The sequence below is a fragment of the Malaya genurostris genome, chromosome 2 (assembly GCF_030247185.1).
Source record: "Malaya genurostris strain Urasoe2022 chromosome 2, Malgen_1.1, whole genome shotgun sequence".
Taxonomy (NCBI): Eukaryota; Metazoa; Arthropoda; class Insecta; order Diptera; family Culicidae; genus Malaya; species Malaya genurostris.
Window position 1 is genome coordinate 112,024,292 of NC_080571.1, and position 25,691 is coordinate 112,049,982.

The following is a 25,691-nucleotide window of genomic DNA, read 5'->3' on the forward strand; positions in this document are numbered from 1 at the left end:
GATGTTTGTCTTCCAGTTTTTCTTTCTCTATGCTAGTTCGACAAAATTGTTTTCCATATTAGTTGAATGATGCAGGATGGTGTCAGGATGTCAAAACCCCAACCACCCCCAAATATAAAGTATTAAATCAATTGAATTCTTCTACAAATCAAAAATCTCTGCTCAATTTTCAAGAATGGAAACTAAATTTACCAAGAGCAAGGTATACTGTGAAATTGAAATATATCTGCTATGATACAGATTTTATTCTTTTCATAGAATATTTAGGGTTCATAGACAATGTTTTGTTACAACACGAAGACGAAATAGTCCTCAACCGGTATTCATATCGTTATACCATATTTTAATGAGTTTGGAAGGAAAACAATATTCTCAACAAAATCAACCCCTTCACTGCAATATTGGTGGAGCTGAGTGATTCTTTTTTTAAGTGTGTAGCCGGGTTTTCATATAAAAACTGCCCCCAAACAGAACAAAAATGGATATAACAGTTCGGCTGAAAAGTTCGTATCGTTTAATAGAAACACACATTTTTTTTGCCAAAATTCGTTTTTATTATTCGACATAATTGCCATCAGAGGCGATACAGCGATTATAGCGATCTTCCAACTTTTCGATACCATTTTTGTAGTACGATTTGTCCTTTGCCTCAAAATAGGCCTCAGTTTCAGCGATTACCTCTGCATTGCTTCTAAATTTTTTACCAGCGAGCATTCTCTTGAGGTCTGAGAATAGAAAAAAGTCACTGGGGGCCAAATCTGGAGAATACGGTGGATGAGGGAGCAATTCGAAGCCCAATTCAGGCAATTTCAGCATGGTTTTCATCGACTTGTGACACGGTGCATTGTCTTGATGAAACAAAACTTTTTTCTTCTTCAAATGAGGCCGTTTTTTTTAAATTTTGTATCGCTCTAATAACGCTATATAATAGTCACTGTTGATGGTTTTTCCCTTTTCAAGGTAGTCGATGAAAATTATACCATGCGAATCCCAAAACACAGACGCCATAACCTTACCGGCCGATTGTTGAGTCTTTCCACGCTTTGGGTTCGGTTCATCGCGTGCAGTCCACTCAGCTGACTGTCGATTGGACTCCGGAGTGAAGTGATGGAGCCATGTTCCGTCCATTGTTATATATCGACGAAAAAAATCGGTTTTATTTCGATATAACAGCTCCAAACACTGCTCAGAATCATCAATTCGTTGTTGTTTTTAATCGATTGTGAGCTCACGCGGCACCCATTTTGCACAAAGCTTTCTCATACCCAAATATTCGTGAATAATATGTCCAACACGTTCCTTTGATATCTTTAGGGTGTCAGCTATCTCGATCAACTTCACTTTACGGTCATTGAAAATCATTTGTGGATTTTTTTCACGTTTTCATAGGTAACAGCCTCTTTTGGACGTCCACTGCGTTCATCGTCTTCGGTGCTTATATGACCAGTACGAAATTTTGCAAACCACTTACGAATTGTTGCTTCGCCCGGTGCAGAGTCTGGATAACACTCATCAAGCCATTTTTTGGTATCGGCGGCACTTTTTTTCATCAAAAAGTAGTGTTTCATCAACACACGAAATTCCTTTTTCTCCATTTTTTTCACAATAACAAAAGTAGCTTCACTCAAAATGCAATATCTCACAAACTAATAATCAGACAGCTGTCAAATTTATACACGTATCTTTTGAAAGTTGGTACTAACTGAAAATTGTATGGATTTAATTCTAGTGGCGCCCTCTCATAGAAACGATACGAACTTTTCAGCCGATCTGTTACGCTGTTTGAAAGGGTTTATATTGGAGATGATTTTCCCAAAATTTTAACTCTTTAACTGCCATATTGGTGGAGTTAGGGTGGTTCTTCTGATTTTCATTTTATTTAAATTTTCCAAAATCCTCTTTGGCAGAAAAATTGAAAAAATCAGGAATATTTTAGGAATTATGGGAAACCTTTCTGATTTTTTTCATAATTTTTCAAAATGTATTTCATGTGAAAATATGTTCAACATTTTCGAAATTTTTTTAATCGCGCTTACAATTTTGGTACCACTCTAAATTTTACATCAAAAATATATCATTTATGAGTACATTACGATGTATTTTTTCAGATTTTAAAATTGATATAACATCAGACTTCCAAGAAATAAATCATTCGGAAAAGCATGCGTCTCCATCAAATTGTCATTATCCGATGGAGACGCATGCTTTTCCGAATGATTTATTTTTTTAAAGTCGGATATTATACCTGTCCACATTTTATAAAAATCTGGAAAAAAATACAGCGTAATGTACTCATAAATGATTTATTTTTGATGTTAAATTTAGAGTGATACCAAAATTGTAAGCGCAATTTTAAAAAACTCGAAAATTTTGAACATTTTTTTTCACATGATATACGTTTTGAAAAATTCTAAAAAAAAATCAGAAAGGTTTCCCATAATCTCTAAAATATTCCTGATTTTTTTCAATTTTTTTGATAGAGAGGTTTTTGAAAAATTTCATAAAAATGAAAATTAGAAGAACTACCCTAACTCCACCAATATGGCAGTTAAAGGGTTAAAATTTTGATAAAATCATCTCCAATATAAACCCTTTCAAACAGCATATATAAATTTTTATTCTGTTGTTGGGCAGTTTTTATATGAAAACCTGGCTACACCCTCTTTGATTTTTTTTTGGTTTTATTTATTTTAAATCATGGTTGTTTTAGGCACTGTCAGAATGGTTGACAAATATTTCAAAGTTTTTGAAGATGTATTTCTTGCATTGTAAAATATTTTTAAAATTTGTGACTTTACACATCCGATTTTGGTACCACTTTGGATTTTTTAGTAATAGATCAATAAGTTTCTGACACATGGAATTGTTTCCGTTATATTTTTTGCTTTTCTTATATAGAAAGGCTATACAATCATTGTGAAACCGACTTTTGAACCTAGGCCCGGAGGGCCGAATGTCATATACCATTCGACTCAGCTAGACGAACTGAGCAAATGTCTGTTTGTATGAGTGTATTTTTCGTATATATATATCTGTGTGTGTGTGAGTGTGTGTGTGTGAGTGTGTGTGTGTGTGTGTGTGAGTGTGTGAGAGAGAGAGAGAGTGTGTGTGTGTGTGTGTGTGTGTGTGTGCGTGTGTGTGTGTGTGTGTGTGCGTGTGTGTGTGTGTGTGTGTGTGTGTGTGTGTGTGTGTGTGTGTGTGTGTGTGAATAATATGGTCACTCGGAGATGACTGCGACGATTTTCACAAACTTAGATTCAAATGAAATGTTTTATGGTCCCATACAAAGATTCTGAATTTCATTTGGATCCAACTTCTGGTTCCGGAATTACACGGTGATATGCACCAAAAATGATGTCACTCACTTTTCTCGGAGATGGACGGTCTTAAGATGCCATAAAAATATCCCAATTTTTATTCGGATCAAACCCCTGGTTCCGGAGGTAGGGTAAAAATGTCAATTTCAGGAATACTTTGTTCATAAGCTACCGCTTTATATTGGCTAGTGATCTTCTCTAGTTTGCAGACCATGAGAGTCCATAACCGAATAAACCGTTGATAGTCCCATAATGATTCGCTGAATTTTATCCAAATCCGACTACCGGTACCTTTTTTTCCAAAATTCAAATCGTCATAGAGAATCGTAAAAAAAATAGTTGGTCATGTTAGTGCATGGTTGACTGAACCGACAATAGTAATCAAATGTGATAAAATGGAGCTTTACTTTCTTACATGTGATTGAACAGATTTTCACTAACTTAAATTCAAATGTGAAACAGAAATCTTCAACACTCTCTTCTAAACTAGTTGTAGCATTTCGGGGAATTTGCATAACTGCTAGAACAAAGCACCATGCGTTTCCTTCTAATACAACTTTAATGAAAACGCTTAGTTGATTGTTGCCCTCGTTATGAAACAATATGAAAGCAAAGATCTTTAACGCATTCATAAACTATTTATATATTACTAAATAATCCAGAGTCGTACCAAAATCGAAATTGTGAAAAATATTTTCCAAAATTAAAATAAACGATAAAATAACCTAACCTGATCATAAAGCCCTAACAAGTTTATAACAAAAAGCTTTTTACGTAGCATGCTCTGACATAATTTTGGTCTCGTTAATAGTTAAAAAAAAATTTTTTTCTGACAAGTATCAAAAAGAGAAATAGTTTAGACACATTGGGCCGTATGAATAAAACGTAGCATGCTTGAATCTCGGTAGTAAATGCTACGTGTGGATCACGTTCCTGTCAAAACATGCTACAAACTGTAGTATTTACTACAAGTTTTCGGTAGGTAGCTCTAGAGGTTGCTACTCGTGTGTTTGCTGATAAAGTGAAGTACAGAAATTAAAAAAGTGGCATTTTTACAGATGTAAGTACGTTTCTTGCTTTGTGCATGCTTATGCCAGCTTTTCCGGCTCTGTGTCGATACGGTATACAGTAAATGCTCAATATTCGAACTTGTTTTTTATTCATACCAAACCGCGTTATACTCTGTGGACTTTGTTTTTGAGAAGATACTACAAGGGGACGGGTATAGCGTGATGGGTAAGTCGATGCCTTTCACGCAGCCCGCCTGGGTTCGATTCCTAACCCCGCACAAAGGCTCAGAAAGTTTTTCTGGCCCGTAGAGGCGAATGGCATTAATGTTAAAGCCTCTATAATCGAAACAAAAAAAAAAGATACTACAAACAACAGACTTTACTACATTTTATTCATACGGCCCAATGTGTTGATCGGGAAGCTCTGTCAATATGGTTGTGAATGGTTTAAAATTTTGGAAAAATTACTCGACTTTCAATCAACGAATTGTGATGAAATCGGACACATTATCTTTGTTTGGTCTCTAAATGTGCTACTACTACTGTTGTAGGGACACGAAAGCTCTATCATACAGCGACAGCAGATCTCACTCTAACTAATGGTTTTCGTATACGAATATGACTACTGGAGCCGTTAACCTATATCTCAAGACGAAAAACAAAAAAATATTCAAGTTCTGATAGCATCCTCGGTTCGAGCTACAAACCGAAAAGAGTTCGTTTCTGAAATGAATAATCAGTTCAAATAGTCCCCTCTGCGGCTGCGTTTATTTCTTATACATGCATCCGCTGCAGAACATTGATAAGAGTGGCATTAGCGCAATTTAAATAATTTAATCAGTTCTGATACGCCATGCGTTCTGTTTGATCATCCGTTCAAAACAAAAGTTTTTTTTTAAACCGTGTTTAAATTCAACAAATTGTTTAACGATGCACCGAATCCAATTACAAATAATTTCGGTCAGTTTCGTATCAATGCTGCTACTGGTACTTGATTCAATAAAGCAAAGTGATGCCATTGTCGGCGGGATAAAATCGGCCCCACCGCCAATCGATGATCCAGTGGTTTTCGTAAGATATGTCGGACAATCTGCCCGGCTAGAAGGAAGTCTAAATCGGCAAACCGGACTTTACTCCTTCCGTGGAGTACGATATGCGGATGCTCCTACTGGAGAGTACCGCTATCAGAGACCTCGATTTAAGCGTCTCAGTGGAGACATAGATGCTATCAATAATGGTCCACCATGTCCGCAACCAGAGCCAAATAATCCCTACAAAGTAATCGGCAACGAGGACTGCTTGTTACTGAATATTTATACTCCACAAATGCCCGATGAGACCACCGGTTTACCGGTGATAGTGTGGATCCACGGCGGAGGCTACCGCTATGGATCAGCGGCTCAATATGGAGCAGAACCGTTGACGCAAAACGGTGTAATTTTTATTCCAATTCAGTATCGTTTAGGATCATTCGGCATTGTCGGTGACGGTAGTCGTGATTTTTCTGGAAACCTAGCCTTACTAGACATGGCCACCGCCGTTCGCTGGGTGAAGGATTACGTTTCGTGGTTTGGTGGAGATCCCAACCAAATTAAAGTGATCGGCCACGGATCTGGTGCAACCGCTGCAATGATTTTATCGTCAGCCACCATGGCTCGCAGTGCCATTGGCGGTGTAGTGGCAATGTCCGGATCATCGCTGCAGCCAAATTCGTACGATTCAGAACCTGTTACATCGTTGAACGAAATTGTGTCAAAACATAATTGTTCTGCTGGAAACGAAACAGAAATTGTGCGGTGCATGCGAGGGAAATCGGTTCATGATATCATCAATGTTGATAGCGAGCTACAAGTGAGTCGTTTGAGTGATCAAAGAGCGGTGAAATCATTGACCGCAAACGTTGGAATAAGTCCAGCAATTGAGCAGACAGATGATGATCGAGGATTGCGTGGTATTCTTGTGGAGGAACCCTCGGTTACTATTAGTAAAGAAACAAATACACGAAACATCCCTTTGTTGATAGGGGTGTCCAAAGATGAAACAGCCAATGGAATCGACATTAAAGAAATTGAAACAAAATTCGGCACTGCTACAAATTTTTTGAAAACTACTAGCGAAATTGTTGGTCTGAAAAACTTTTTAAAACTAAATAAATCAGTTGATATGTTAGACTCCCTGGGCAGTGTTCTGGATTTGTCAAAATATTTGGAAATACCAAAATCATGGAACGTGACGCAAGTCTTCGACAAACTCGTCGAGGCGACTACCGATGCTGTATTCAATCTTCCGGCTATAGTGACAGCACAGTCCTGGAGCAAAGCTGGCAAATCATACTTCTATAGCTTTGAACATCGTTCGGATAACACTAGAGGGAGCGATTTTCTTAGCGGCCTGCCGTTAGTAGCTAAACAAAGCTCTGATAGGCGAAAAGATGCAGTAGGACATGGTGATGAATTGGGTATACTTTTTGATACGCATGATATTCACGGTAATTTGATCACCAAAGCGGTAATCAAATCAAAGCGAGACTTGAATGCAAGACAGGCGTTTGTAGCGTTTATAGCAAAATTCGCTTATATGAACAGTAGTAACTCCGAGGACGACAGCCTATTTAAAGCTTTCTCTAGCAAAGGTACTCCGTACACCAAAATCGGTGAAAAAGCAACGTTGAACAATGATTTTAGGTAAGCAACATCTAGCATCAGACCATCTAGATATGTAAAATTCTACACTCTTTACAGATTTTGTCAGTTATCGATTTGGGGTGCTCAATTGGAATCGATAAAATCGATATCGTGTAAATTTTTGGGAGATGGTCTTGAAAATTTGGGCAAAGCTGTTGGTGGACTTACTGGACTCCTCGGTGGACAAAAACCTTCAATTCAAAAACCTGCTAAAGTGCTTGGAATCATTTGAAAACCTTACGGATAGTGTATGCATGACATAATAACTACAAACAAAATAACTTTTTTACCACATTAAAAAGCAAAACAAAAACTAATATAGAAGCAAAAGAAAGTATGAATGATATATGTTTGAGTCAATAAATCAGTAATCTCTTTGAACAATCTTTTCAACATCCTCACACGAAGTCAGAATTTGAAAATTATTAAATCGGATCTACTGTTTACTTTTTTGACAGGACTGACAGTTGAGTTCTGGTAGGTTGCGCACAGTGTGATAGTGTATCACCAAATTCGGCATCAAGTACAGTGGTTCTTCTTTTTGTGCTGTTGATAAGTGTGCCAAAATGAGAAAAAGACCGCCGTCACTACGCTTCGTTCTTTTGGCAGTTCAGTTAAGACACGGTACTTTACGTATGCTTTTTTGGAACCATTAGGTGGCGTTGGCAATTCCACGTAAACAGTTAATGCACTAATGAGTCAAAGACAAATTATTGAAATAAGAAAATAGTTAAGTGCACGCAACAAAAACCGGTATTTATTCAGAACCAAAACCCCTAAATCGTTATAAACATTGTTCAAATTCGAAAGCATAGTATTGGTACTACATTCCGTAGTGAAAGTTTAATTTTGCAGTACGGTTGCATAAATAATATTACGATTCTCCAGACACTATAGGTTCGACACGTGACAACAAGTTTGTAAGGCAAGCGTCCGTACTACATCGCTAGAAACTACAAATGCTATTCATTTTTTGCCTTTCTCATATAGAAAGGTTATGCAATCACTGTGAAAACCGACTTTCTAACCGAGGCCCGGAGGACCAAATGTCATAGACCATTCGGGTTGTCTGTGTGTATGTGTGTGTATGTATGTGTGTATGTAACAAAAATGTGCACTCGATTTTCTCAGAGATGGTTGGACCGATTTTCACAAACTTAGATTCGAATGAAAGATCTCTTAGTCCCATTAGTCAATTGCTATTGAATTTTACCCGGATCGGACTTCCGGTTCGGGAGTAACGCGCTAAAATACGCAAAAAATGAAGAAAGAGTGCACTCGTTTTTTTTCAGATACCGCTCAACCGATTTTCATAAACGAAGATTTAAATTAAAGGTCTAATAGTCCCATAGGTTGCTATTAAATTTCATCTGGATCCAACTTCCGGTTCGGGAGTAACGGGGTAAAATGTGCAAAAAGAACTAAAAACGTGCAATTGATTTTATCAAAGCCCGCTCATCCCATTTTCATTAGCGTAAGTTCAAATGAAAGGTCTTACAACCCCATATAATCTTACCAAATTTTATCTGGATACGATTTTCGGTTCCGGAATTACAAACTAATGAGTATATAAATTTCATTATAAGCGACGTGTTTTTATACATGACACGGAAAATTCAATCAAATACATTCAAACAGCCGTGTAATTCTTGAATTGAACTGATTTGGATAGTGTCATACGGGATTCCTGAATTTTATCCTGATCCGACTTCCAGCTCCAAAACTATAGGGTGAAGTGTGTTTCAAATTTTATACCATCACTTAAAGCGGAGAAACCAAATACGCAAAAAACTACAAGGATCAGCCCCATGGGGTTGTTCGAGCCATTGATGTGGAACAAGGCAACCAAAATATCTAATTATCTACAATCAAACAGTTCAATCAATCGTCACACTTTTGAATCCGCAATTGCACGAGAGTCTGTCTACATTGATCTTGATCAGGAACCAACACCGAACATTGTTTGTTTTATAACCGACGAAATTACACCAATATCCCAAATGTATGCAATTATATCTTTGTACATACCTGCGACACGATTTTGATATTAAAACTTCTCTTCGCCAAGCTTGCGTTCAAGTTTTGCATGCAAGAAATTATTTTTATAGCGTTAAGTTTCTCCACCATTCTGCGATTTCGGTTGAAGCGATAAACTTTTTCTCATTATCAATCGAGTTCATATTATATAAACTAGAAATTAATCTTAACCACTCAAAATTTACCCTGGGGTAGATATCAATTTCTCAGGCGAAACCACATTACATGGAATTTCATCCGAGCTTGCATGACACAAGATCAGATACCAATTAAAGCTTTAAATCGTTTTATGGCACTTTTTGTCTTGCTATCTAGCTACAACCTACCTCTAGCATGCTACGCGTAGGACTGAAACGTTAGCTATAATTTTGCTTCTATTTATAGACTCGCGTGCTTCCAACAGTTTCGCTTTTGCATCGATTGACCAGTCAGAGCGATGCTTTCACTTTGATGTATCGCTTTTTCCTTCCAAACCGTCGTCTATGACAGGGAAATCCGATATGCCGGAGATTTTTAGCAAACAAAACAGGACACTGTTCGATACTAATCAAAATTTCAATCATTTATAATTGAAAATACGTGGCTTGATACATTCAAATCGAATCGTAGAAATATTTCCAATCAAATAATGAAATAACATTAACAATTGATACAAAATATACTGAGCTGTGAGTGTTTAAAACCTGACCACATTTCTACGTGTATTTTTCCTTGAGTTTCTAAATTGCACCCCTATATAGAAAATAAAGATGTGTTCCACATCAAAAATCTAAATCAACATCAAAACTGCTCCAATCGGTAGTCATTATCAGTAGACGGCCAAACAAAGCGATTCTGGTTATTCCTTCAAGAATCGGAGAAAAATATTTTGAAGAATACCACAGTATTATATATAACTCTACGATTGATATGAGAAAGGCATTATTTCCCACTAGGTGTCCGGCTCATTGCTCCATTCCAGGCAATGAAAGAACCGATAGTTTAGTCAAACGTGGTGGTATTGCAGATGAAATTTGTGAGAGACCGATTGCTTTCAACGAATTCTATAGCGCGTCTCGCCAAAGAACACCTGCCAGCTGACAAGCTTCTTGGGATAAAGATGATCTGGGTCGGTGGATGCACTCAATTATTCCTAAAATATCGACAAAGGCATGGTCCAGGGGACTGGATGTGAGTAGGGATTTCATTCGCGAGATGTCCAGACTCATGTCCAATCACTACACGTTAGATGCACATCTCCTTCGAATTGGACCTTCCGAGACTAATCATTGTGCTTGTGGCGAAGGTTATCGCGATATTGATCATGACGTTTGGACATGCGTGGAGTATCGTGATCAGAGGTTGAAATTGTCACGCATTCTCAATGAAAGAAACCATTCCAACAACCTCATTTTCCATATTTTACTGTCTCATTCGTAAATGACCGACATCAGTACAAACGAAGAGATACGAAGCATTTTCGTTTCTCATTGAAAAAATGAGAGAGTATAATTGTCAATGTCACTCTTTCCTCTATGACAAGACGAAACCAAACTAGCGTCTTCAGGGAACCACAGCAGAATTGCAATTCTCATTCTTTCATCGATGTATTGAAAATCTGTGACGCTTGGCTATAAAGAGTGACTAAAATATGACAAATCGAAGTAATTACATCCCAGAACCTTTTTGGAAATCAAAACTACTACAAATTCGAGCGCCAACAAGTAAAAGTCATTGTAACACCTTTTTCTATTTCGGTTGAATACCGACACTGTATACTACGGGATTTTCACTGAAAAAAGCAAATGACTGCAAGGGCAAATGAAATAAAGAACACAATTTTAAAACTACTATCCCGCTTATGTCATTGACTTTACATGGATTTCGTTCTCACGGTTTGCAAGCGAAGCTGAGAGTGACAGTAATTTCTCGTCATTTTCGTCTATTTTGAGTTAATGAAAATGACTTTTATTAGCTCTGATCGTGATGTCAGATCTCAACTAATAAATTCCTTACGTACCCAAGGTAGACTATCCAATGTTCGCGACATTCTTACATGTCGTGACCTTCTTTTCATGAAACTTCTTTATCATTTCATTAAGTCCATTGGAGTTCCAATTTAAATTTTATTTTATGTTCGACTGTTTTCTCTTCCATGAGTTCAACCAATAGCCAACTATACGATATTAAATAAAAGTGATGAACTGATGCAAACAAACTTGAAATAGTTATTAGATCATGTACAAAATGAAAGTATTTCATTTAATGTAATTTATAATAGCAAATCGCTTTATAAAAACAGTGTTTAGATTAACTAATGAATACCAAAATATTAATATGATTTTCGAAATTTATTAAGTTTAAATTACTATGTATTGTGGAAGCCCCGGCGAAGAAAAACTTATGTACATTGCCTATGAAATAAACGTATTCATGGGAAAAACCCCACTAGGTGTATTAAAACAGTTTTTTGTATTTGAACTAGTAATACTTTCAAACGAATAGATTTCGAATATACAGGGTTATTTTAGCAAATGGTACAACTGTTTAATACCGGCTGTCGATGGAACGTAATTCAGGTGGTTTGGTGGATTCATGTTCTTGAGGATAAAATGCATCAATATAGCCTCATAGCAATCACAATAATAGTATGAAGCTAAATTCGGTCAAAATAATACTGCATCAAAATCGGTAGAGGACTTATTTGGATACATAGATCATCATTGATAACGCCTGTTATAGCGAAAATTTCACTTCATAGCGGTTTAGGAAGTTTAGAACCTTATTTGCTTGTAATCCAACACGCGACACTCACGTGTTGAAATGTTGGAATGAAATTATTACCCGAAAAAAATATATTGTAGAAAAACAATACGATTTGTTATTACAAAACCTTCCACAATTTTGCTTTGACCGTTGAAATATATTTTTTGTGTATTGTTATTCACTATTTAATTAATTCTGAACATGCTTTTTACAATAGAATGTATAGGTTGTTAAGTATCGTAACAATTCAAATTATAAAATTTTTTTGTAAAACAATCAAATGTACAGTTTGCACATAATTTGAAACACCACGTGTACAATAAGTTTAATTGTGAATCTTAGAAACAATGTATTAAATCGTTGGAAATAAAAAAAATCTTGTCAAGATACAATAAAATGTATTGAAAACCATAGATCTAATTATGAATCAATTCTTTATGCTATAAAATAAATGGTTTATTTTTTACGGGCAACCATTCCCTCCGTCTTTCTACATGATGCTTCCGGATCCCGTCCTGCCTCGCGTTTATCCTTTAGCAGCTTAGCTACTATTTATTTTTCGAAATTCGATACCCAAGAAACAAATGTAACTTGTTTGTAGTTGAAGGTATTGTATAATAGTTGCAGAGTCCTTGTTTATATTTGATATGTTAAAAAAGATTGTTAAACATATTAAAATCGATCGTGCAACTTATCATTGTTTAGTTTCACAGTAGTGCCGAAAAATTCATTGGAGAACAACTTTGGAAACATCTAAAACAATTGTGCAGTAAACCACCAATTTTAACATGTACCAATAATTTGTTTTAAGTTTCTCATTATCAAATATATGTTTTCCAATGAAACTGCAGTTTGTATTTGATTATCTGTTCCAAAAATAAGAACGACCAATTCTACAATGTGTAGTATTATCATTCATTCAAGAGCAGAATATTTTAATAAACCCATGTTCGTGAAATGAGCAGTCGTATTGCAAATGAAGTTATACTTATATCAATTTAATTCCTGTTTACATTACGCAGTAATTTTATTAAACTTCAAAGTCGTTTTTCTTTTTTGCTGTTTTTATTACTGCATTCTCAATGTAATCAATGCAAAAGTTTTTGTAAGAGTTGCACAATTGTATTTTACAAGCTCGTATGAAAATACGTAAAACAAACACATTTGAGACACTCAAAGAACATTCAGTTTCTCTCAACTGAATATCATCATCACATAAACATACGAAATTTGTCAAGTTATAAGACAAGTTGTACATTCGTACCAGCTGAAGAACTGCAAGACATGTTGCATAACCTTTAAAAAGTGCAATTTTCAGTAACACAATAGTTACCAGGAGTGTAATGAAAACTCACTTGATAAAATGCTTGATCAGTATGAAAATACAGGAAAGCAACATAACGTGCCAAATGGGTTGGACAGCTACTATCTTACTTTGAATAAAAGTGATGTACTCATACAAACGAACCTGAAATAGATCATGTACAGTATATACACAAATAAATGGTTTCTGTTTTCTTCAATGAAAATTTTTACAACTAATCGTTTCAAAAAAACAGTGTTTTTGAGTACATTAACTAATGAATACCGAAATACAAATATGATATTGAGAGAAACTAGTAGTAATATGTTTTATTAAATACCAACCATTGTGGCTATATTCGAAATATATTAGATTTAAAGCAAAGATGGCTTTTATCGTATCAAAGAACGCTCTCTACCAACTCTTCAACGATTCAATCAGTGCCATCAAAGAGAGACGAATATCATCTCAGCAACAAAAAAAACGGTATGGTTCATTTAACATAGAATAGACACCAGTGCGAGAGCGAATTTCTCTCGATGACCTGCCTGAGAATCAAAGGTTAGCACGCTGCTGTGGGGATTCTCTCTGAAGCAACAAATGTCGCTTATTCTCGTTTCGCGATCCGATTCTGTATGGGCAGTGGATAATTGCGATAGAATCATTTTACTATTGCCGCTTATTCTAACTATGTGCGTATAACCTTTGAATAAGTTGTGTCTATGAAAATGTATGTAAATGCTCCACACAAGGGTTTTGCAATATTGCAACCTAATATGAGAATCATCAAGTCGAATCATCGATTCGATTTTATGCGATAATTGTCAACCTGCGATGCTCTCTTGGTCAATTCCACACAGCACCAATCATTACTAGACTGTAATTATTTTTTTAACGGCAGTGAAATACTCAGAGTATGAAGTGTAGCGAAGGAATGTAGAAAAATTCTCTCACGGTTCAGGCATTGAGAGACACGAGTTCATGTATCATCTTCTACCGAATTGAAAATGTTGTATACAATATAGAGAAATATCGAGCAGCCTCTGTCAAAATAACAGCAACCACCAACACTGGTTTAAAGCACTAGATATGAAGAATACTAAGGCGAAAAAAAACTAATATATAAATAAACGTATTTATGAAAATGTATTTTTCAAAGACTTTTGCAGTGAAAAACTTAGTTCTGATTTATATACTTGAATCAATCTGTTTTAACCACTGAACAATACATTTTAGGTTTTCCAATGCAAGTTGGATTGTTTTCCGTTCATATGTTTCGAATACGTCGTCGTCAACTTGAATTGCGAAAGAGTAAAAAATCTATTAATTTTCAACTATGAACTTGTCGAACCAAAATTCATCCCGGCTGATCCATTCATCCGATTTATCGAAACCATTGGATGGGGTAAGATCAGCAATCTCTGTTCTGCTCATGTACCTATACTCAAAAGATAGTATGAGAATCAACATGTTAAATAAGACATTGCGATACTGGCTATTATGACCAAAGCAAAGACACTACTCCATTAACTTCAACAACAAAATAATTTCACCTTTGCGCCAGTTGCGGTTCCATATGATTCATACCAAAACAACCAGAGCCAATTTTCTGACTGTGAGGAAAAGTTCACTTTCAAACTCAAGACAGATAGCGCTATTACAACGCCAGTGATTTTTTTCTCTTCAGATCGATCTAAAGCATAAAAATCAGCTCAACAACTCCGACAACATGGTAAAGATTGGAATCGACTTACGTGAATACTATCCCAGCGTGGAGTGGGACATCCTTGGAGTACCGGCGGAACGTCATGAGAAGTACTATCCTTGCTGTGCAGAACCATATCCTGGTGAGTAATCGAATTTTTAAAGAGCGTTTCATTTGTCATGTTCTTCACTTTCTTCTGGCGTTTCTCTGGAAAAAAGGAAAGGAATTTATCACTTGGGACGTATTCCAGCACTGCAGCAGTGTCTTATATATATATTTTTTTCTTGCTTAACTACTTGCACTCACTACATTAATGTTATTTTTTTCTCTTCATCCGGTTCCAATGCAGACATTTTCTTCAACATCACGTTGAGACGAAAAACACTGTTCTACACAGTTAATTTGATAATACCTTGTGTCGGCATTTCGTACCTTTCGGTGCTCGTGTTCTACTTGCCAGCTGATTCTGGAGAAAAAATTGCATTATGCATCAGTATTCTGCTATCACAGACCATGTTCTTCCTGCTGATATCGGAAATCATACCTTCCACCTCGCTGGCCTTACCCTTGCTCGGCAAGTATCTCCTGTTCACGATGATTTTGGTCGGGCTGAGCGTCGTGATCACCATTATTATACTGAACATACACTATCGCAAGCCGAGCACTCACAAGATGGCACCGTGGGTCAGGAAATTCTTTATCCTCCGTCTACCGAAATTGCTACTGATGCGGGTGCCGAACGATTTGCTAAAGGTAAGTCGAATTTTCCCCCCATTGCAAATGCAGAGCACGAATCGAGCAACCTCGCCGGGACACGAGTTCTACTCAGGTGTTGAATTCCTATTTGATGCAATTTGTAAATGTTTCCCTCTGTGTACCAAGGTGTGTCATCGTTATCTGCTTGCCGGATGTGCCCTGAGCGCATTTGCATTTTAAAAGCAGCGCACCCCTTTTAGATACATTGATATTCCCAATGACTCTCAATAATTGCAAAACAAATTTGGGACAGTAAAGCGAGTTCAAATTAGGAATTTCCCGTAGACCAGATGCGCTAGTTTCTGTTTGTATTTGCTTGCATATTTTGCATTACAATAAGAACGATTCTGAAAAGGTTACCATACGCCATGGAACCAGGCATTGTGTACTTTAACGTTAACATATAGATAACTGCTGAGTTAATGGTTAATTCAGAAAAAAGCTATTTGCGTAATGTTATGCTTACATAGTCAAAACTATTCACATTTATGAAATTACTTCAATTTTATGCGTAGATTTAAGATAACAGGTTAAAGAGTTATTTAAAATTCCATACATCAAGGTTAATTTTTTAACAATGATGATTTTCAATTGAAGTGAAGAATATTTAGATTACTATAAATTCTCATATTTTATGAATTCATTATTAAAATCTACTGGCATCCAGTGTTTCTTTTACTGATGAAAATGTAACTTTGCATCAACGAGTGAAAGTCGGGAAAAAATATTACAATGTATGAATAGGTGCATGGAAAGTTGTTCGATGGAAAACAACATTTTTGTTTTTAATATGGGTGTGCATTTTAAAAAATTAAAATAATTGAAAAAGTTATCATGTAAACATCTACAGTACAGAAAATATGTAATTTTAACTTACACTACTTAAAATGTATTGGCGTATCTTTATATGAAGGAAGTAAAGCCACCATGAACTCAGATTACACTTTATTACCAACAAGAAACAGAACTAAAAAAGCAGATCGTGGAAATTTGAAAATTTGCGAAAAACCGAATCTACCCCTGACGGTTAATTCTTAATAGCGGCCCTTACACGAGCATTATTATTGTCATTTTTAATGATGTCTAAATAATGATGTATTTCAAATTTGATAGAAATCTCGTCATTACTGCACCATTACACGTTCATAAAAATGACATTATTTTTTAGTAATGACACTTTTAATGATAGTGTAAGGTCCGCTAATGAGCATAATTTTTCGCTTTTCCATTCATCTTTATTTTTCGCTTGTTTTTATTTTTTCTTATGATGAAAACTAATCGAAATTTTGATTATTAATGAACCGGTCTGATTTCCATTTTAGCAAAATCGGCAGAGAAAAAATCGAAGGTGATGAGTCTCTGAAGCAATCTGTAGACCACTATTGTTACAAATATTACAACGATTTGGCATTGGAGGAGTAGTAGACATATGGTTTGAGAACGGGAGAATCATTTCGCCGAAAGCCACATCGCCGAAAGTCGTTTCGCCGAAAGGATCATTTCGCCAAAAGGGCCATTCCGCCGAAAGGGACATTTTTTATGAAAGGGCCATGTCGCCGAAAGGGTCATTTTTTTCGAAAGGGTAATTTTAAATACATAACATAATTTTTTGGGAAACTGCAAATTCCGGTTATTCGTCAAAAATATCTATTTGTTTTTATATCTACTGTATAATTGATGAGACGCAGTCACATAACCGAAGCAAAGATGGCCCGGCGCACAAACCCGCCGAGGCGACGCCAGTTGAGTTGGCCGCCGACCCGCCGTCGAAGGCGGCGGCCTCTTGCATGCAAACCTGTAACCGCCTCGTTTGCCTGGTCTACTCAAACCTAGGTTTCTTTGCTTCAGTTAGGTCCGAACGAGCGATAGCGAGGTCGGAAAACATACGAACAAAAGGATGTGGCGAAGCCGCATTAGATATTTTTGCCTTTCTCATATAGATACCAAAATGAAACTCACTCAATTTTCTCAGCGATGGTTTGACCGATTTCCACAAACTTAGATTAAAATGAAAGGTCTCCCGATCCCATATGGAATCCCTGAATTTCATCTGGATCCGACTTCCGCTTTCGGAGTTATAGGGTAAAGTGTGTTCAATATTGTACACCGTCACTTAAACCGGCGAAACAAAGCAGGTTAAAATATTTCTAAACTGGTCTCAAAACTACACAAATCGATAGTCATTATCAGTAGGCAACTAAACAAACCGATTCCGGCTATCCTGGTTCCTGGTATCCGGTTCCGGAAGTACCGGAAATAGTGGTCATATATACCAAAATGAATCTCACTCACTTTCTCAGCGATGGTTTGACCGATTTCCGCAAACTTAGAATCAAATGAAAGGTCTTCCGGTCCTATATGGAATTCCTGAATTTCATCTGGATCCGACTTCCGGTTCCGGAGTGAAAGGGTAAAGTGTGTTCAATATTGTACACGGTCACTTAAACTGGCGGAACAAAAACCGTAAAAAATGTTATATACTGGACTCTAAACCGTTATTCCCAATCTTAGAGTCAATTGAAAGGTCTTATAGTCCTACCAAAAAATTACTGCATATTTTCGGATGCAACAAACATTTAAATTGTAATTTAGAGTGCGTACTAGTAGAGTTTGTATGTCATGTTAGTTGGTGGCTGTACGAACCGACTTTGATTATACCGGTTCTCGGGTTCCGGTGCCGGAAGTGCATATAATAGTGAACCCACTTAATTTTCTTAAGGATGACCTACGCAATCAAAGCACTGTTTTATTCAGTATGTTATACTAGTTAATTCACAAACAATCTCTTGGTTTCTTTCAAACATTGAAGAGAAAAATTTTGAATAGAATACCTAAATATTATATGTACATGAGAAAGGCATCATTACACCACTAGGTGGATTAAAACAGGTTTTTCATCTGCACTCAGTTATCAGAAAATATCCCAAACAATTGCCTGATAGGTACACTAATAAAGTCAACAAGTTCTTTTTGGAATTCCGTTCTGAGAATCATGAATAAAAACCAACAAAAATGATTCAAGTCTGGATCATTTCAGAAGTACGACTGTAGGTCAACAAAATGGCAGTTGAAATAATTGTTTTTTTTGCCTTTATTTGATCAATCCCAATCACAATATTAAAACTGATCGAAATGACTTTCGGCGAAATTCCTCTTTCGGCTGAATGGCATTCGGCAAAACGGCTTTTGGCGAAATGGTTTTCGGTGAAATGATCCTGATCCTTTGAGAATTATTAGTGTATAAATAAGTTCACGACGTTTGTTTTTTCTTTTAATAAATTTGAAACTTTATTAACAATAAAATGGTATATTCTAAGTATTGTCCATCGATAGCCACTACTTTTCTCATTTTTCTGGTAATTCATGGATACCCTTTTTGAAAATATGACATTTTTATAGTAAAAAAACGTGTTGTGGATTACGCTTCAGCTAAATGACACATAGTCTGATTCTAACACTGTATGACAGTTGCTCAAATTCTTTTAGAAAACAGCTAGAGGCAGTTAATATATATATATATATACATATATATATATATATATATATATATATATATATATATATATATATATATATATATATATATATATATATATATATATATATATATATATATATATATATATATATATATATATATATATATATATATATATATATATATATATCAGATCAATCAGTGGTGGTATTAATTTATGCATAAAACTATGATAAAAATGGTGTTTTAAGCATTTTTCTAACTAAAAGAAAAGTCATCAATTTACAATACGCAATATTATGTTGCATAAAAATAATCTTAGCCATAATCATATACAGTCGATATTAAATCTTGATACAGGGTCCAGCACTCGAAGTGTAACCAATTAAAAAGGCCATAAATTCAGTTTGGAAAATTACTTTTACTTAATTCAAAGTACAAAATGTGTAAAAATAATACAAAATTCAGAATCAATTCACTTTTGCTCGATATGACCACCTTTTGCCTTGACTATGGCCTTGAGACGGTCTAAAAACGAATCGCAAGTTGCCGAATGTGACTTGAAGGTATTTTGGCCCACTCGCGGACAATAACTTTTTTCAGCGCCTCGAGACTGGTGTATCTTTTAGTTCGGACTTTGCTCTCCAAAATGGCCCAAAGAGAATAATCCATTGGATTCGCATCTGGTGAATTCGAGAGCCATTGTGTGGACGTGATGAAGTTCGGAACGTTGTTTTTCAGCCATTCTTGGTTCACTCGAGCTTTGTGAGACGATGCCGAGTCCTGCTGAAACGTCCATGGTCTGCCACCGAAATGTTTGTCTGCCCACGGCTTCAAAGCAACCTCCAGAATACTTTCCCGATAATATGTCGCATTTACCTTGACGCCAGGCTCGATGAAAACGATTGGAGAGCGCCCATCTGCGGTTACAGCGGCCCAAACCATTATCTGTTGCAGGTGCTGCCTCCTGGTGGCCAATCGATGACTTAAATTCTCGTATGAACGGTCGGTCAAGTAAAACCTATCGTTTTGAGAGTTTACGAATTGCTCAATTGGAAAAATTTTCTCGTCAGAAAATACAATGTTCGGAAATTGACCGCTTTCGGCCAAACGAAGCAACTCCTTCGCTCTCTCAAGTCAAGATTTTTTTTTCGCGTTCACTTTTGGCAAAATGCTTTCTTGCGCTTGTAAACAATACAACTCCGAACTGTCATTTAGCAAATCAGCTGCGCGAGCGGTCTGAAGTTGGTTACACTTCGAGTGCCGGACCCTGTACTTTAACTACTATTCATAGCGAATTTAGATCCAATTCAGATAGGATTTATGTTATTTATAATAACCACATTGCGACCCGGAAATATGAATGATTGAATGTCAGATTTGTTAGGTTTTGCATTTTTTGGCTTTCTCATATAGAAAGGTTATGCAATCACTGTGAAAACCGACTTTTGACCCGAGGTGTGTATGTGTATATGTGTGTGTAGGTAAGTATGTAATATTTTTTTCACACACTTTTCTCGGAGATTTTCATTAAGGGGCGGGTAGGGTCTTAAACTTTTGAAAAATCATTTATTTTTTTCTTTGTATTTTATTACAGTAAAACATTTCAAGAATATTCTGTTAAATTTTCAAGCCTATCGGAATAAAACTTAGCAAGCTATGGGCCGTTATCATTGCTTATCTCATACTGCGAAGAAGTAAGAACTCGGTACACAGGCCCAAGATTACTGCTTCTACTGACTTAAAAACTTGACAAAACAATCTTGAAATGTTTCATTATAACAAATTATAAAATAAAATATATGATTTTTAGAAAATGTTAGACCCTACGGGCTCCCTTGATAACAAATTGTTTCCATTGATTTTATAGACAAAAAACTTTGGGCGCGTTTTTCTCGTAAGCAGGTTTTGAAAGTCCGTGTCCATCGTCATTCAAAAACTACTGCAACATTTCTTACAAAATTTTACATACATTTTCTACATATAATAAACCAGACCCCAACGTTTTCCTTTTCGTTGTTTGTTACTATGGGGAGGTTTTACAGCTACAAAATGGTCGATTTTTTCGTGAAAAATCGTACTTTTGAATTCAAGCAACCACCAAAAATTCAAAAAATCAAAAAAAAATCAAATAGAAACGTTGGGGTCTAGAAAAACTTCCACTCTAACTAACTGCTTTGATTTGTTGACTTCTGATAAGTCTGCGCTGAGATACAGTGGACACCGCAAATCATGATTTTCAAGAAACGTTTTCGAAAATACCTCTTCACCGACTTATTTCTCAATATTTTTCCACGAAAAAATTACAAAATGTTGTTCGTATAATGCAAAATGTTTGAGTTTATTCTTTTGAACGATTTTTCTGAAAAAAATTGCAAAAATGATCATTTATACCCTTGCCCTTCTATACGGAGGTACATATTCAAAATATAGAAGTAAAACCATATAGACAGTGGTTATTTTTTGAACATCTACAACTCAACCACGAACAATATCTAATTCTCCCTGTTTTTCAAACCATTGTCATTGCTCTAATTGATATGACGGTTTCGTATACATAAGTTTACGGTTTCCATATGATTTCTGCTCTTCAATGAGTGCGTTCGCATTTGAGAAAATTACTCACAGAAAACCAAATTCAGTGTCGAATCGACTTACACTCTGTGCGGTTCGATACTGCCGTAGAGAAGGTTGCTTCCACATCGTCCAAAAAGTCCAGGAACTAACTAGGAAAACAACATTTCTTGAGCAAAATTTCTTTATTTATTATCTAAATTTTTTTATTTCATACTTATAGAATGATTCGTCCATGGCCTTAAAATAGACTTCAGTTGCGGTGATGACTCTCAGATCATCAAATGACAAGTAGTCGCTGTGGGCTAGGTTATTGAGAATATGGTGGGTGAAGAAACAGATCGGTGCCCAATACGTTCAATTTGGCCATTATTTTCATTGACTTGTAGCACGGTGCATTGTCTTGGTTAAAGATGATTTTTTCTGCTTCATATGAGGCCGTTTTTTTACGATTCCATACTTCAAACGCATTAAAAACTAATAACGCATTAATAACTAAAAACTTTTGTTGGTACTTCCTTTTCAAGATAGTCGACGTTAATTATACCTCGAGCATCTAAAAACTGACGCCATACTTGTTGCAGCCACCTGTTGCGTTTTCCCCGTCTAAATGTTGAAACAACTCGGGAGAAAAAAGATAGATCCATGTTTCGTCCACTGTTTCATACTAAACAGTGTCGACCAGCTCTCTGGATAGTTGATGCGTTGTTGCTTTTGATAGATTGAGAGCGAACGAGGCACCTATTTGGAAAAGACTTTTTTCATGCCCAGATTTTCGCATACGATCGTAAAAGCACTTCCAGTTCAGTCGAACTTTGAATTTGTGTTCATCCATCACGATTATCCAAACTTGCTCACATTTTTTTCCGGATGACTGCTCAATTTGGTCACGTTAAAATCAGAATACCACAAATCTTCGTTTTTAATCTGAGTGCGGCAACACTTCTTAAACCATTGCTGGACTTGCCCGGTTTTTCCTTATAGGAAGCAATGTTTTATCAATAAACGGAATTCGTTATTTTTAAGTTTCAAAAAGTAACGTCACTTATATGTCGGTAAGTTTAGTGTTTGTGGTGCGATTGACGTGAAAACATTTGTCCTCTGAACGATGATGATAGTTTGACATTACAAACGTTATCTCAATCGGTCCCGGGACTTTTTTAACAATGTGCTATGCACATCAGCGGCTGGATTTGTTTTGTGCGCTGTTCGATTCGCCCGGGTTTGCGGTTCAATGCATACGGCGCTGGTCTTATAAACCAGTTGTCATATGTTCAAGCCCCGGCCTGGAATGATTCATAGTGTCAGTAGGATCGTAGTACTAGCCATGAAATGATTCTGTATGCTAAGAATCGGCAGCGAACTCTGTTGATACGGAAAAGCCAAATTCCACAGAAGGAATGTAATGCCAAGATATTGATTTCGATTCATGCGAGACATCTTTCACCATCAACCCCAACCAACTAAACGATCAGGATAACCAACATTCTCAAAAAAAAAATTTTGAAAATTTTCAAACACAAATAAGTTTATACTGAACCTAAAAGACTGCTGACATAATATTGCAAACAAATATTGGCAGAAATTTTGTAGTTTGATATTGTATTTAACCCTTAAATGCGCAATTTTGTTTTACAACAAAATATCGAAAACGCTTCAAGCTTCGAATTTACGCGTCTCATGCAAAGTTATATCGAAACAAAATATTATTTTAGAAATCTACTAAATAATACTTTCTAATAGTGGGTTGTTCTCCCTGGTACGAAAAATTACCCACCTGGGCTTAGCATGTTTCACCGGCTCTGCCACCACTAATCTAATACAACTTCCTTTATTTGTACAATACGCCTATATAGAATCAGTCCTAGCCGGCGGAGCAGATCCTTTCCTCCACTTTTATTGTCTCAAAATGAAAATATTATCTACGCGAATATTAAGCACTAACCATCAGTAATCGTTTTATTCAGAGTTGAAATGTAACTTTAAAGGTGAAAATATTTGTTTCATCTCATCTTCCGTTCTTGTTTGATGCATGTTGCTACAATGTTTATTGAATTTATGAGCATCGTTATTACATACTTGCGAAACGTGTCAGATGTCCATAACTAAGTGGTTGTATATTACTCTGCATGAGATGGTCCACAATTCTCAGTATAGAATTTAATAACAAGAATTCTCATAATTTGGTATTTCTTGCCAGGAACTTGCTGCCAACAAGATAAACTACGGAATCAAAATTAGTAAGAGCAAATTCGGTGCGGCACTGGCTGCTCACTCTCAGATGCAACAGAATTCCGGTGGCTCAAGTCCAGACTCAATCCGACACATGCAGGGACGCCCAGGAGGCTGCAATGGTTTGCACACAACAACGGCAACAAACAGGTTAGTACGCAAAAGATGTAACATTACTACGTGCTCCATCCAGCGTCCACCCATCATTACAGCTTACCATAACAACGTATGGAAGCATGTTCTTTTATGATTATATTCGCTTGAAATAGGCGAAAGTTCCGATAAAACCTAACATTTGTTTTAACATACTATTCATTTTTCCACCAGATTTAGCGGACTCGTTGGAGCCCTCGGAGGCGGCCTCAGCAGTCTTGGAGGCTATAACGGGCTCCCGTCGGTTATGTCTGGTTTGGACGAATCACTGAGCGATGTGGCGCCGAGGAAGAAATATCCATTCGAGTTGGAAAAGGCCATTCATAATGTTATGTTTATACAGCACCATATGCAGCGCCAGGATGAGTTTAATGCGGTAAGTATTGCTCGCACGCTGGCATTTTGTTTTCCGAGACAGAACAAAGTGTATGTAGAAGGAAGAGATTTCTCTTGCCAATTTAGTACCGACGTTGGGTGTTGTTTGCCAACTCAATCAAAGAAGGAACGCCTCGCCATTCACCCCAAAAACCACCCACTTGAAGCTTTTTCAGCGACAAGCGAGACTACTCGGCTTACATTATTTATTTTATTTTTTTATTCTCGTTTCCTTCTTCAGCTTTCAAGGTCGCCTGACAATGCTTATATTATCGATATTTTTTATTTTCGTCCAACTTTCTTAGAGACTGTTTCTCACCAGTTGTACGATTTTATAGCAGTTTTTTCCTTCCCTCAACATCTGAACTCATTTATAGAATTAAAATTCAGTGTGAACAAACAAAAAAAACCGTTGCTTGGAATAATAACATTCCTCCACTGATTAAATATATTTCGTTTCTTTCGTTTCATAACATTCGCACGCCCTAACCGACCGATGCCAAAACACCATCCTAACTCGGTTTACATTCGAACCGAAAAAAATAAAATTCACATAACAATAATACAGGAGGATCAAGATTGGGGATTTGTGGCGATGGTATTGGATCGTTTATTTTTATGGTTATTTACACTAGCGTCATTATTTGGAACATTTGCAATCCTGTGCGAGGCACCCTCGCTGTACGACGATACCAAACCGATTGACATCGAGTACTCCATTATCGCCCAAAAGCTGTTCAATCTCACTGTGAAGGATCCGCGGCACGCCTAAGTAACAAAATTCCACCCTCCGGCTCAAGAGCTGCTGCACAGACCGGATTTCCAAAGGCAGGATTTCCGCGCGATAGAAGTTAAAATTTATTGGCTCTTCCAACGGAATGTTATCTCAAATTGACTTAACCAAAGAAAGCTCCAATGAGGGGCAGATCGTGTCGTGTGTAAGTGTATTCGAATCGAAGAGAGTAAGCAATTTTTCACCGTGTTATTTGCTGTACTACAAGAATCAGCGGTTATTAATCACCAGTAGATATGATATGGTTAAGCCAGTAAAGTGACTATCAACTAAACCGTAAGCACTTTTTGCATATTTGAAATAAATTACCATGTTTCTAATTAAAGTCAAGGACAAAAACTTAGTACTAAATATCACATTCATGGCAGCGCAACACAGATTAACTATATTAATTAATTTGTCCGTGTCATTCCAAGCGAGCAAACGACCTGTCAAATCCAGTATAAACCTTAAAAATTGTCGACATTTTGAATGAAACATTTTTAGTTGTTGTCAACATCTAACACTAACTCTAAATTTAAGTTAACTT

At 36.5% G+C, this 25,691-nt stretch overlaps 2 protein-coding genes across 2 annotated transcripts in view; both read left to right on the forward strand.

Moving 5' to 3' along the window:
• The window catches only part of LOC131427962 (acetylcholine receptor subunit alpha-like 2), a 69,211-nt gene extending 43,724 nt beyond the window's left edge, over window positions 1-25,487 (forward strand). Inside the window, exons 5-9 of the mRNA XM_058591567.1 lie at window positions 14,784-14,943; window positions 15,151-15,554; window positions 23,810-23,991; window positions 24,169-24,370; window positions 24,938-25,487. Of these exons, the coding sequence (XP_058447550.1) occupies window positions 14,784-14,943; window positions 15,151-15,554; window positions 23,810-23,991; window positions 24,169-24,370; window positions 24,938-25,141 (1,152 nt within the window). The 3' untranslated portion in view covers window positions 25,142-25,487. The remainder of the gene's footprint in view (window positions 1-14,783; window positions 14,944-15,150; window positions 15,555-23,809; window positions 23,992-24,168; window positions 24,371-24,937) is intronic.
• LOC131427954 (carboxylesterase 5A) lies at window positions 3,977-11,935 on the forward strand. The gene is made up of 2 exons (XM_058591552.1): window positions 3,977-7,011; window positions 7,069-11,935. Exons 1-2 carry the CDS (start codon window positions 5,258-5,260, stop codon window positions 7,241-7,243), a joined length of 1,929 nt encoding a protein of 642 aa, XP_058447535.1. The 5' UTR covers window positions 3,977-5,257; the 3' UTR covers window positions 7,244-11,935.
• Window positions 25,488-25,691: the final 204 nt, after the last annotated feature.

Excerpts from the sequence above, each read along its gene's own strand:
- LOC131427954 (XM_058591552.1), top strand. The coding sequence starts at position 5,258 with ATGCACCGAATCCAATTACAAATAATTTCGGTCAGTTTCGTATCAATG. Across the intron at positions 7,012-7,068 it reads ACGTTGAACAATGATTTTAG|ATTTTGTCAGTTATCGATTT; the intron begins GTAAGCAACATC and ends CACTCTTTACAG.